Genomic DNA, 14,257 nt, shown 5'->3' on the forward strand with positions numbered 1-14,257 from the left:
AAAGCCTGGATGACACCACAGATGCTCAATGCCTCTAAGAGAATCTTTTACAACAATATGGATCACGAAACAAGCATACAGAAAGTGAGCTTCTCTCCAGTGCACAATGTTTGGGTTATTACAGTGATGCACAATAAAGGATTAACTCAAAGGGTTCAGACTCATCAAACCCTGCACATCCCAAAGGAAGGACTAGCGTTTGACTGGCTTCTGGGAGATTACCTCCTTGGAATACCCTGCCTGATCAGGGTGTCTTTGGATACGGTAGATAGTTTATGCTAACAATGTGATTTACAGTGAATATTTGCTCACCGGGGGCTCTGGGCCGGGCCATATCAGTGTGACCTCTGGAGTGGCTGGAGACTAACGAAGCTGGGTGGGTGCTCTATGCTTATGTGACTGATTCCCCCCGCCCATAAAATCCCCAAACACTGAGGCTCAGGTGAGCTTCCCTGGTTGGCAACACTTCATATGTGATATCACACATCTGTGCTGAGAATATAAAACACATCAGTGCAGCTCTCCTGGCAAAGAAGAAGCTCCTGCATGTTTCTCCTGGACTTGGTCTTTTGTGACTTTTTCCTTTGCTGATTTTAATCTGTATCCTTTGGCTGTAATAAATTGTAACTGTGAGTATAACACCTTTTCTGATTTCTGTGAGTCCTTCTAGCAAATCATCACATCTGAACGTGGGCTTGGGGACGCCAAGGCAAACCAGTGAGATGCTGTATCACCTTAGGGTGAGGACTAACCAGACAACATGGCCTTACAGAGTCCCCACATTTTTTTGCCTGCCTGGTATATAACTATTGTTGGAAAAAGCTAGAGGAGACCAGGGTGCTGAAGGGAGACCTAATCTTTGGAAAGCAAATGAGCAAAAGGTATAGATTCTCCATCTCTCCATATTTGGAAACATTCTCACCTAACCTGGCATGGATGGACAAGTCAGTTCTCTAGGAGGGAAATACTATCAAACAACACCTCATTCCCTTCATTTCCTGAACTTCTTTTCTTACATGGTATTCACAGTTTCCTCTGCTACAATGCAAATATCTCACCCACAGCAGAGAGCTAGCAGGAATTTTCCTCTTAGTGTGAGTTAGCTGGTTTCTCTCTTTTCTGAGATGTGCCTCTTGAAATGAGGATTCTGATACAGATGGGAAGACCAGAGTTTTGCCTCCATGATCCCTACAAGGGAGCACAGGCTGGTGGGGGTGGATGATTCTGATGGAGCCAAAGTGGTGGGAGAGGCAATGAGCACTCAGGAAGCTAAGAAGAGCAACCTGCAAATGAGCTGGGGTTTGGAAACAGGTTGTGCAAGGTAGTGAGGATATTACCATGTACTCACAATCTAGAAATTCAGTAACTAGGACAACAGCTCCAGCAGGTCCAGTGAGGCCAGCACAGAAGCTGGCACATTGTGAATCCCAATGGGTATTTGCCAGCTTTTGAAAGAGACAGGGGTAGGGAAAACAGGACTGTATGTGGAGTTGGAAAACAGACCTGGGTGATTCCACTGGTCATACAGGGTCACACAGGTCTCAGGTAAGAGGCCTTTTTGGGCTACATGTGCAAATTGAGGAATGTTAACAAATGGGTTCTGCCTTGAACAGGACACAATAAGGATTCTGCCTCTGTATTTCAGAATGTCTTTTGTTCTTCTTTTAGTGACTACAAATTGGCCAAACAGCAGGTAGCGTCAAGCAAATTCAATTCTGTTTCCTGAAGGCTTTGTATATGTCACCTAATTTAATCAGCAAAGTAACATTATAAAGTATTATTATACAGATTTACACATGAGCAAGCAGGCTCAAACAGGTTAAATAACTTAGGTTATTTAGTTATTTAGGGGCATAGCAAGGACTGAAAATTAAGTTTCCTTTATCTGGAAAGATCTTGCTTTTTCTACCAAAGCCCACTGCTTCCTGTCCCTCATCACAGGGATAACAGTGGTCACTCAAGGTGGATGCTCAAGTTGGACTCTCAAAATTGTCTTCTCTGTGGATCATGATTATAAGAAGCACTTACATGTAAGATAAAGGTACTGACTTAACTTCACGTTGTGAATGCATCTGAAGAGCTGGGAAGGCAGATAACAGAACGATGGAGAAACACCCATCTGAGAATGGACCACTCCATCACTCCAGTCTATCCAAAAGCCAATAGGTTGAATTAGCCCAAGTGCTGAGAGAAATTTATACATAGCGAAAAATAATAAAGTTGATTTTACAAAATCACTCCAGACTTCTACCAATTTAATTAATACTTCAGTTAATGAAACCTCCTAGCCTTTTTTAAAAAAAATCTCAAGATGTTTTTAAATAATGAGTTTCACTATTTTTGAACTCTATTAACTCAGTCACAGGTTTCTTAACTAACTTGAATTTTATGCCTGTTTTTAAAGTTAATATTTTTCTTTTAATTAAAGCCATGGTTCTTAAGTCTGAAGTCAAAATTTTTGGATTTAGACATGACTTACTTATTTTCAGGTTTGGATGTGTTTTGACATAACAGTGTTCTTTGAAGATGTTTTTAAGGGTACAGAGTTCTAAGAAATTCTTACTAGTTAAAATATTAAAGAGGAAAATGAATAAGTAGATGGGAAGTAAAAATACATATGTTAAACAAAACCCTGTGTTTTATATTCATGTGGACATCTATATATGTATGTGGCACAGACAAAAATATGACTATACAGGGCTACAGGTAAATTCACTTCAGAGAATGGTGGATAATGCGTGTGATTTTGGAGAAAGCAATCCTATTGTAGTAAGAGTATTACTTAAATATTAATAGTGGTTAGTCTATGGCTAATTTTTGAAATAATATTGCTTTAGAATAATCTCTGTCTTCACTAATCATTCTTATTTCTTATTTATAGAGGCTTTCTTTGGACTTTTGCAGAATTATTTCAGGGCTACTTGGATGTTTTTCATTTAACATCTTGAGTCCTTGTAGAAACTCAATTCATATCTATTTAGTACATTAATTCCTTTATTAAATACGTGTCTATTGAAGGCCTGCTTTGTGCAAGCCCTTTCCTGGTGCTGAGGATAGAGCCAAGCACAACAAGACAAGGTTTATAACTTCATGAAATTTACATTTTCATAGGAAAAGGCATAAACAAACAAGTCTAAAAATAGCACGTTAAGTCATAAGGGCTGCAAAGAAAAGTGAACCAGGTTAGGGGAGACGGAATAACAGGGGAGTGGTTCATAGAAGGCCTCTCCGTGAGGCAGCATTTGAGCAAACTTGAATAGGGGAAGGTTCTAGGAACTGGAAGTAGCAAGTGCTAGAGATGCAAGAACGAAAGAAATGCAGGACCTGAGCTATATATACACATACCTATAATAGACCCAGTAGGATTGAAACCAGCGGGCTTTTTATCTTTAAGGCAGAGAAGAAAGAGTTTGAAGACAGAGGCAATTTGAGTGCAGATTTGTTTTCCCTAGTCCCGGGCTTGGAGACTCGGGGTGTGCTCTCCCGACTCAATGATCAGTCCATTGGGTGCCCTTCTACCTGCCCTTTAACCTTTCTGTGACTCTGTTTCTACACCCCCGAATCAGCCACCTCGACTAGATGCCAAAAGGAAACAGTGAACTGCAAAACGGACTCTTTGGATAAATACAGGTCAGCATTATGCTCCACAGGATCAGTTTCAAAGCTCTGTCTGCATGACTATGGGAGCCAACATCACGTGGGCACTGAGAGCTACCGCTTACTTTGGACCCACATTGTTGTGACTTGCCCGAGCTACTCTGCTCACTTACAGCGCCTGGCGAACTACCCTCCTCGAAGTCCCCATCTTCCTTTCCGTAGTTTAATAATAATGATGATGATAATTAATAATAATAATAATAGTAATAATAGTAATAACAGCAACAGTCATAGCAGAAACCCCACGGGTCGGGTGAGAAGACAGTAATAGATTCCAGACCAGAATGGGGTCTCTTCCATCCACGGGGACTCGGCTCTGCCATGCTCCCTGCCGTTTGCCGTGCTTCATGCCAGGCCTGACCGGGTGTGAGTGGCATGGCCTGTCCCCCTTGTTCAGTGGTTTCCCTCGTCTTAGTCCTTGTGTACAAACTGTTCTGTCAGCTCAGTATAACTGAAGAGAACAGACACACTTTCTTCTTGGTAAGTTAATCCATGCTTGTGATGAATGCTTAATGTTTGGTATGATCCACAGTCTGTTGATATAGCTCCAAACTATAACTCTTTTAGTGGAACATATCAAACCATATTTGAGCACAATGGAATCAGAAATACAGAAGGAAGAAGAGAAAAACCAACATACTAGCATCTCTCTCTGTCTCTCTCTCTCTTTCCCTCTCTTTCCCTCCCTCCCTCCTTCTCTCTCTTTCTCTTTCTTTCTTTCCCTTTCCTTCTTCCCTTTCAGAAGCCTCGTGTTTCCCTGCATATTCTCCACTTATTCTTATTTAGAGCAATGTTTCCAATCATCCCAAGGTTCATTTGTACGAAAACATTTTCCATCGCCATCACTCAGATCGCTTTGTATATTTTAGGAGATATTTCAGGTTTAAAAAACAGTCAGGGACCTTGAACATAGGATCATCCAGAACCACTTAGTTTATTCATTTCTTTCTTTTTTTCTTTTCATTTGTTCCTCATTTTTAAAAAAAGGTAGAAAAAGAAAAGGAATCCCAAGTTTATTTCTCTGTGAGATGATACCTTTCAGTTATCGGTAAATTGCATCTTAAAAGCAAGTGTGCTTCTCCCGATGATGGGAACAGAGAATGAAATACTATGCCAATTTAAAATGCTATTACTTGCCCACATTCCCAATATCTTTTCCCTTGGATGACACTGTTCCGACATAGAAATCTTTTTTTTTTATTTTCTGCAATTTTCTTCCATCACATAGGGAGCTTCATTAGAGAAGTAAAGCAAAGGTGGGTGCGTTTGACAACAAGAGACAAATGATGTTACTGGGACGCTCTGTGATGAGGCAGTTTGCAGTTTATCTGTTCAGCAGAGCATCTCTCTCTCCTCAGGAGGCAGCCTTGGCATCTGCTTTGTGAGCAACATACGGTTGGTGTGAAGCACTGTCAGCGTCTGCAAAGGTGTGCCTCCAGGTACCCAGGACAGGAAGAATGTGAGTGCACTGACTCTATGGGAATTTGGACTTTTCTGCATGTGCTTCTGCTGGCTGAAAGGTGGCAGAAGTGAGGAAGGCACACTGGTTCTGCAGAACTTTCATAGGCAACGTGCTTTCCCTCTTACACTCCTTCCTACCCAAGGCCACATTCCCAGGGGGAACCCTCTCCCTACTTACCCTTGCTTTGGTTTCTGCTTTGTCTCCATTTGGCTGGCAGTAGTGGCTACTCTTGTTAACTGTTTTTTGTTTTGTTTTGTTGTTTTTATCTGAGTCCATTACTGTCAGGAAGCTGAAAATAGCAGTTTTTGATAGTAGCCATGCACAGGCTTTCAAAATACATAAAACCTTTCCTTCTTCTCTCATACAAGTCAAGGAGCAGGTTGTAACACTTTTTCCTCGCACTATAGAAGGCATACGAGATTCTTAACCTAACCTCTAAGAAAGTCAATCTCTCAGATGATTTTATTTTAAAACTACTTACTGTCATCATGCCATCCAAAAGGCCAGTCTCGGGCCTGGGTGGGGCCTGCAGTCTCTCCATGGACCACTTCTCAATGATGGATGACACGTAGGGGTTGTCAATATTAAGCAGCCGAAACCCAGTCATATTAACACCACTGTACCTATAGAGTTCCAGATCTAAAGCAAATAAGTCCTGCGCAGTATTAAAAATGATAAAAGTAGAAAGAGTTAACATTTTCAGTGCTCTTTATGTAAAAGAGAACTAATAATGGTAGAAGCAACAAATAGATTGAAACAGAAATGGCAGCCACCATCACATATGGTCTCTATAGAAGAACATTTTCCATTGTTTTCATTTCCATGCTGCCTGACAAATTCTAAGGCAGTGATCAGTTTTCATTTTCATCCATTTTTTTTGCAATACTGTTAGAGTTTGTATAAACCAAGAACAGGAATTTAACTGCCAATAATTAGTATGCCCTTGAGCACAGGACGTGACATTCTGAGAAGCTGGAGAATTCTGTGTCTAGGGGAGTTGGGAGGGATTTTTGTGTCCATTTGGTTCCTTGCCATTATTTTCTAGATGAGGAAACTGGGATTCTGGGTGGTGATGTGACTGTCGTGAGAATGATTCACTTATCAGTGGCAATACAACCTTTCTCCATCATATCTTGCTGCCCCAGGCTGCTTTGAGTCTTGCAAAGACTTTGAAACTTGCATGTACATTTGAGGGGAAGATCACTCTCAGAAGAAAAGAAAAAACCACTCCCTGGCTCACTGAAAATAACTCATGTCCCATACAATGAGGGCATGAAGAATGCTCGCCGGACATAAGCTCAGAGTAAGAACCTCACGGTTCTCAGAGAATAAACTGCAGCCTATAGTTGTGTGGACGTGAGTATCTTAAAAGTAGAATTTGTTCCCTTTTAGAAAATATTGCAGGAGGGAAAAAAACAAAAACCTTTAACCCACTGCAGGGTTTCCCATTACAAATGAGGCTGAGTATAAACCAGAAATTTATGTTGGCTCACATTTAAAATAGATGTATGTGATAATTTCAACTTTTCTCCTATAAAGAAAGGTTAGATTCTAAAAGATGTCATTAAACATTTCTCACATTTAAGAATAAATCAAATTTTCAAAATAGCATTTCACTGGAAATAAAAGAAAAATAAACTTCTGTAAAAATTTCCTAACAATGTAACTGCTTTATGCAAGTACAATATGAGACATCATCAGTACATCATCAGTAATGACAGTGGTTGCTAAAGAGAAGTAGCTTCGGAAACACTCCATGATTTGACTGTGCAGAAGACGCATACACGTTTATTCTTTTGAATAACTCTTTCCTACATCACTACTTCTTCCCAAGATAACTTTGGATTAGACTGTAGAACTAAAAGAGCGTAGCTTTTAATTCCTGGCTCATATAAGGAAAAGTACAGTGCCTTTTAAAGAGTTATATTTTTTTCCTCGCACTAAGTAACTATTTTTTTTCTTCTTTAAGTTTTATTAATAGTCATGAGCAAAAATGGGAAGACTATAAAAGCAAAGCATGGCAGAATGCAGATAAAACCAAAGGAAATTGCTTAAAGAAACAAATTTAAGAATAAAGCCCAAGAAAGAATGATTCCTTTAGCACACACAGTGAATAGAAGGAAAATAACTCAAGCTGCAGGGGTTCAGACAGAAACTTCCAGGAGGTAGAGTGAATCGCTTATGTTCAACAGCACATAAATACAATGTGCTAAAATGAACATGTCAAACATGTTCAAAATTAGCTTGACCCCCAAATTGAGATTTCTATGTAATACAGAATGAAGAAAGTTCAAGGTCCAGTTTTTAACATCTCCTTGTTGCAGAAAATGAAGAAAGCAAGGGTGTGAGAGCAACTGGTATGTCCTTCCATTGAAGACTAGCCTTCTTAGGTTTCATTGTTCATACTCTTTCTCAAATTTCAACAAACCCCAGATCTTAAGGGTGTGTACACCAGGAGGTGAGAGAAAGCTTTGAGGCAGATGGCCATGTCACTTTGAGGAAGACCTACGTGCTCATGGTGATGGGGAAGGACCATATTTGTGAGCAGAGCGAGACACTTTCCAGTTGCCAGGGTTTCCCTCGACTGTTCTGACAGAGGACCTGAGCAGGATGTCAATGAGAGGACCACAGAAACTGTAGTTCAGGAACTTCTGCCCTGTCCTGCATCCTTCCTCCAAGCTCAGGAACAGTGATGATTCTGACAACTGCCCCAAAGCATTTGTCTCATGATGTCCTCTGCAGCTTTTCATGTTCTCAGGGATTCTTGAGTCAGGAATGGAATTTACTGCTTCTAGAAGTCTGTGTATAATACATGCCTGGTCTTTGTTTCAAATTCTGTGATTTTCCTACTTCACCAGCCTGCTTTGTCAGTTTTACTTGATAACATGGTACTTTTACTGAATCTCCCCAATCTGGGCAGATTTTAGTCAACACAGTTTTACAGATTAGAAATGGAGGTTGGTTCTGTGTTTTCCTCTCGTATGAGAGTGGAGTATGTGTGTTGGGAGGGGTGCAGTGTGTGTGTGTGTGTGTGTGTGTGTGTGTTTGTGTGTGGTTGAGAGCTATCACATCATTTTGATGTGTTAAATGCCTAAATTGTTCTCCCTTGATCTGATAAACTCTCAAAATTTAAGGTATTATGGTTTCAAATTTCTCAGGCTTAGAGCCATGATTTTTCTTATGAAGAAGAAAGTTAGATGTACAAAGCATCTCCCAAGCTCCTCTCCTTGGTGGTCTTCAACACACCTGGCAGGTGACCCCTGGCTAGCCCAGCTGTCTACTGGACACAGACAGGGAAATCACATCAGATCAAAGCATGACAAGATACACTTTGGTGTGTCCTCTAACATATATAGAGGATGTATATGATTCTTCTTTATTAATAGTTTGTACTTTGGCAGTTTGTATTTAATGGAAGTTTTAATTCCTTTCTGGATGCACATATATTGATGCTAGTGAGGAAGGAAGGAAGGAAGGAAGGAAGGAAGGAAGGAAGGAAGAAAGAAAGAAAGAAAGAAAGAAAGAAAGAAAGAAAGAAAGAAAGAAAGAAAGAAAGAAAGAAAGAAAGAAAGAAAGAAAGAAAGAAAGGAAGGAAGGAAGGAAGGAAGGAAGGAAGGAAGGAAGGAAGGAAGGAAGGAAGGAAGAAGAAAGAAAGAAAGAAAGAAAGAAAGAAAGAAAGAAAGAAAGGAAGGGAGAAAGGAAGGAAGAAAAAAGAGAAAGAAAGAAAAAAGAAAGAAAGAAAGGAAGGAAGGGAAAGAAAGGAAGAAAAAGAAAGAAAGGAAGGCAGGAAGAAAGAAAGGAAGGAAGGAAGAAATAAAGGGAAGGAAAGATCTGCTATTAAGCGTTTCTGGATTTAGAGGATTGTTAGGAAGGTAGAGCAGATCTCCATGACAATAGCTTTGACACTGGTGGGCTGACTTTGAAATAACTGAAGATTTCTTTATAGTATGGAATACATTTCAACAGGATATGCTTACCAGGGTTGTGAAAAAGTAGTGATAGTACTCAGTCATCATGCCCATGAACAGGATCTGTGAAAGAGAGACAAAAGAAAAGAGTCAGAAACAGAATTATAATAATAAATAGATAGTTAATAGTTCACTGCAATAGAGATATAGAAAAGGAAGGGGCTTTGGAAATTCATAGATTTGGTAGATCAGAAATCTGAGACAAGTCTGTGATTGATGTGGAACTAGGTCCCAGGCCACTAACCTCCATCCAATGCTCTTTCCTTATGCTGTGTTTGACCTTCATGGAAGTCTGATGTTCAAATTTAAAAAAATTAAAAATGCTCAACAAATTTTATATCTGGAATTATTCATAACAGTACAGAGTTCTGCCTTCCCTCTGCCTAGGCTTCTGAGTAATCCCATGCTTAGATATATATATTATTGATCTCCTTAACACCTCAGAGTACTTAACACCTCAGAGTAAAACTCATTAGATGTTGAATTGGCAATACTGATGTGTAGATATATTTAAATGAGGGTTTATAAATATGTATATCTCTGAAACCCTTCTCTCTACCCTCTTCCCATTTTATCCCATAGAATGAGTGGAGAAAAAGAGGATTGTCTACAGATAGAAGGCTGGGGACTATTTTTATACATATTCATCTGCCTCTTAATTCTGATTTGGTTACCTAATTGGGATCTTGATAGTTTCAAACATTGTGCAGATTGTTTTTATTTGGTCGGAAAGGGCAAAAAGGAGGTAGACAGAAAGGACGTGTGTTCTGGGTAGAAGCAGTTTCTTAAACTGTGGTCTTACTTTTGGATTCCTGGAAATGGTGTTCACTGAGAAGAAACAGTGGCAAACGTTTTGTAGATAAGATATTATCATTAATTTTTTTAAATCAAGAGTATCACCTTCCTTGAGGCAGGTCATCAAAGGAGTATTTGGGTCCTGGTTTTTTTTTGATTTGTTTTGTTTTTGGTATTTGCATAGAAGTGAATGGAGAAGACTCAGAAATCAAATTTTCAAGACAGTTTTCCCCCTAACTCTGATAAATTCTGGATGCAAATGAGAATCCCCTCTGGAAGTTTTAAAATCAGATATTCTGGACTCCATCCCAGAGGTATCCTGAATTAGAATTTCTGAGAGTGGAGTCTGGGTTTCTGTATTTCACAGCAGTGGATGAGAAACACTGCTCTGTGGAAAACATGTCCATTTGCATTAAGGAACAAGGACTTTTGTAACTTCGGTTCAAGAGATTAATTGAAAACATCTTTGGAAAAGCAACACAAGTTATCAGAGGTTTTATAAGGTGCTTAAGATATGTAAACTAGCATGATCTTACATGAAAGGGGATAAAAAATGAGAGGGTATTCAGAGATGGCATGTAACATACATGAGCATGGATCTGACGCTTCTTCTGGCCTCTCTCCTAATATGGAAACCAGAGGAATATTCAGCAAAATTCTAATGTCATGAAGGTAAGACAAATGACAGGAAGGTCCCTCCATGAATCATAAGGTCTCAGCGTGTAAGTCGCTCCTATGGTGATAAGAAGACCAGACACACAAAAGGATTTTCAAAAGGGTAGAACTGCTTCAGGGCCATCAACAACATTTAAAGTCAGGCATGGTGGGGTCTTGTTAGCTGGTCTCTTAAATCACTGGAGCATAAAAAGGTAACCTGCTGGGGCCAGTCAGGAATTCAGTTTTTCACTTTGTTCATTAATGTAATTGCAGCCAAGACTACCTCTTGAAAAGGAACTGGGCAAAGTTTATGTCAAGATACAGGCTTGGACACTGAGGTTTCAAATACTGTTTCTGAACCTGAAAAAACACAAAGTCATCTGAATTTTCAGCTTTTCAAATGGGTTGATTTTTCTTTTTAAATTTTATTATTTGATCACCAAATAAGGGCATGGGCTCTTTTTTTAATTGAAGTGCAGTCAATTACAATGTGTGGCATAGGCCTTTTTAAAAGCAACTTTCAACTAATTTTTTTTTAATTCTTGGAGGCAGATATTCATTTGCTATGTCTCTTATTTATGTTAGAAAAGAGTTATGTAGATGCAGTGAATAAACAGCTAATGGACTTGCTTTAATTGTAGAAAGAATCCTTGGGTCCTCTAGGTACGCTTTTTACGTGATACACTAGAAAAATCCCCATTCTTGACTGTCCTACCGAGTGCTTGGGTCGGTGTCTGATGGTTCTTCCCTTGAATTTCTGAGAAATGGACATTAAGAAACAAGTATAGCCATGGATTGTTGAGCTGTCAACTTTGTGGACTGTCTAGGACACAGGTGAGTGAGAAGCTTTCAGATAGGAATAAAGCCAACAGTACCAAAGGTGGTGCTTTTTAAACTGCTGTCCCCATAATGGTTTCTAGACTGGTTGGGACTGGCTGCTCTCTTGTCTAATAGCTGTACACTTTATAGCATTCACACAATGATTTTCTCTCTGCATGCTGGTATTTCAACTAAAAGTCATTAAGAGATTACGAAAATGTCACATCAAGATAAATGTCAGGTTTTCAAATAAAAAGTGTAATCATGATGGGGCTTTTAAAATGGTTCTTTGCAAAACTGACTTTTTCCTAACCAACACTACCGTCTTTGAATTTTGTTTCTGTACTTTGATGGGTTGACCAGGAGGTGCTGACCTAGGCAGTGTACACTTTACCAAAACACGATTGCTCAGGGTTAGTTTTGTCTCTATTTAAATCATTTTTAATGGTGCAAAATACATCACATCGTACACACTAATTATGAATGTGACTGTCAATACTGTTTGTATTAGTGGCATATTCTCCTTAATTCCTTCCACTAATATGTTCTTTTAATAATGGTTGTTCCCTAACAGAATTATTCTCACTAAAAAACCCTTTGAAATCATATAATTGAGTTAGATTGATAGACCATTAATATCGAGCCTTTTCAATAACATTTTGTATCTGTAAGAGGGACGTGTTGAGTACTATTCGTCTTCTTGATTTTGGAAGACCCATTGTATGGACACCATTAGGGTCACTGCCAGTTTCCTAACTTGAAGGGCACATGATTCAATTGCATTTCTTGGTTTCTTGGTCTTGGGTGTGGGGAAGGGGCTGATTTTGGCCAAGGAAGTGGGAAAGATACTGACATGTATCACCCTCAAGGGGTCTCACTCACCCTGACAGGTGACTGGCATGGTTATCAGTGCCAGACAAATTGTTTTTTTTCCCTGAGTAAAAGCAATTTTCTTTTTTCATGAATACTGCAAGTTATGTAAGTCCCCTTGTTTATGCCTTTGTTTTGATTGCCAGGGACTTTAGGGTCAAAACTATGGCTCTTCCATGAGCAACTAGTCAGGAACATAGGTAAGTATTTTATATGCTAACGTCATTCAGCTTTATGTTTTTTTAATCTAATTTTCCCTTTGGTATCAAATCTTCTCCTTAAAAAAACATTTATAACTTTATGCCAAACATATTTTTCTAGGATGCTTTAATGCTTTGTATAATAAAGATCTAAATAAATAATCATGGTTGGGAGAACTGAATAATTTTTTCTCACAAAGAGAAATGAACTATTCAGATCTGATGTAGCTGGATTGGGTCAGAGTAACAAAAAAAGCCTCTAACAAAACACCATTCCTGGTTAATCATACTCTATACCCCTGCAGAATCAATCGTTAGGGCTCAAAAGTTCTCATAGACGGGAATGGTTAATTTTGCGCGTCAACCTGACTGGGCCAAGGAGTGCCCAGACTGAACATTACTGGAGGGTGTTTCCAGATGAGATAAGCTTTTAAGAAAGCAGATGACCCTCCTCAATGGGGTGAGTATCATCCCATCCACTTAGGGCCTGAATAGAACAATAAGGCAGAGGAAGAAGGAATTCACCCCTTTTGCTTCCTGCCTGCCTGCCTGAGCTGGGACATTGCTTTCTCCTGCCCTTAAATTGAGACTTTTCACCATTGACTCTTCTGGTTTTCAGCCCCACAGTTTCAGACTATAATTACACCACACTTTGCTGGGTCTTTGGGTTTGCAGATGGCCAGTTATGGGCCTTTTCAGTCTCCATAGTCATATGAACCAATTCCTCATAATAAATCTCTTTGTATGTATTTCCTATTGGTTCTATTCCTCTGGCTAGCACAGAGAACTCCGGCTAGCACAGAGAAAAATCAAAATACTAGACCTCCTGCGTACTCTGCATGTTTATGACATTCCATTCTGTTTAGATCACATAGTCCTTAAACCAGTGAGGGGAAGGGTGGCCGATACCCACGTGAAGGCTATCTCTGTATTTTATGGTTATAGAAATGCCACAAGACTATCCTATTGTTTCAGTAGCTGGAAAATAATTACTATTTTCTTTCTTTTGTAGTTAAAATGAATCATCAGAGAGCAGAATAAAGCTCACTGAAAGGACAGTTCTAATGATTCCACTGGTATGAAGATACTCTACAACACAGTTGTTAACAATGATGGCCCCGCTTTGGACCAGCTGCTCTCTGGGGTTCTTACAACAGAACTGTCATGGCCTTGTTCCCAACAGCAGTGACTCTTCTTGCTCTAGCCCTGTCATTCTGGGCAAAGACGACCTCTTGGATGTAGATGAGTAAAGTTATCCCATACAGCCTGAGCATCACAAAGACCATATTATAGCTTGTCTTGAATATACTCAAGTCTAGATGAGGATAATTTGTGCAGTCTAATTCCTGTGGTTGGTGACAGAGTTGGTGCATAAGACACCTGGAAAATCTCTGGGTAATAGTCTTCCAATAACATGTCCTGGTATCTTAAGGAGCCTACGTCACATGTCAACCCGATCATTTTCCAGAAGGCAATGCACTGCTGTGATGACAGCAACAAAAGTTCCTCCACAAACCCACAGCCTGTATTGCTAAGGTCAATTTATATGTCACAAATAATTGGCATAATGCTGCTATCATAGTAGCAGAAACTTAAAACGGAACCTGGAGTGTACCTAGGCAATTCTGAGGTATTCTTCTAATATTTACAAGGGTTTTTATTACTGCTTCTTTCCACTGAAAAATAGGTGTCTTATAAGTTTACACTGACTATTCTGAAATGTGTTGCTCCTTTTATAGCCTTCTTAATATCAGGATAAATTCTAAACCCTCAGACAGGGTTTCTAGTCAATAATTTCTAGTGGACAACTTCCAAATGTGAGACATACA

General features: G+C 39.5%; 1 protein-coding gene across 5 annotated transcripts in view; it reads right to left on the reverse strand.

The window, feature by feature from the left end:
- GRIK1 (glutamate ionotropic receptor kainate type subunit 1) overlaps positions 1-14,257 on the reverse strand; it is a 355,456-nt gene that overhangs the window by 98,284 nt on the left and 242,915 nt on the right. For all 5 annotated transcript variants that reach the window (XM_015244065.3, XM_072968128.1, XM_072968123.1 and 2 more), the window contains exons 5-6: positions 9,097-9,150; positions 5,601-5,774 (exon numbers count right to left, since the gene is read on the reverse strand). In XM_015244065.3, the coding sequence (XP_015099551.2) occupies positions 5,601-5,774; positions 9,097-9,150 (228 nt within the window). The remainder of the gene's footprint in view (positions 1-5,600; positions 5,775-9,096; positions 9,151-14,257) is intronic.

Source organism: Vicugna pacos, chromosome 1 (genome assembly GCF_048564905.1).
Source record: "Vicugna pacos chromosome 1, VicPac4, whole genome shotgun sequence".
Classification (NCBI taxonomy): domain Eukaryota; kingdom Metazoa; phylum Chordata; class Mammalia; order Artiodactyla; family Camelidae; genus Vicugna; species Vicugna pacos.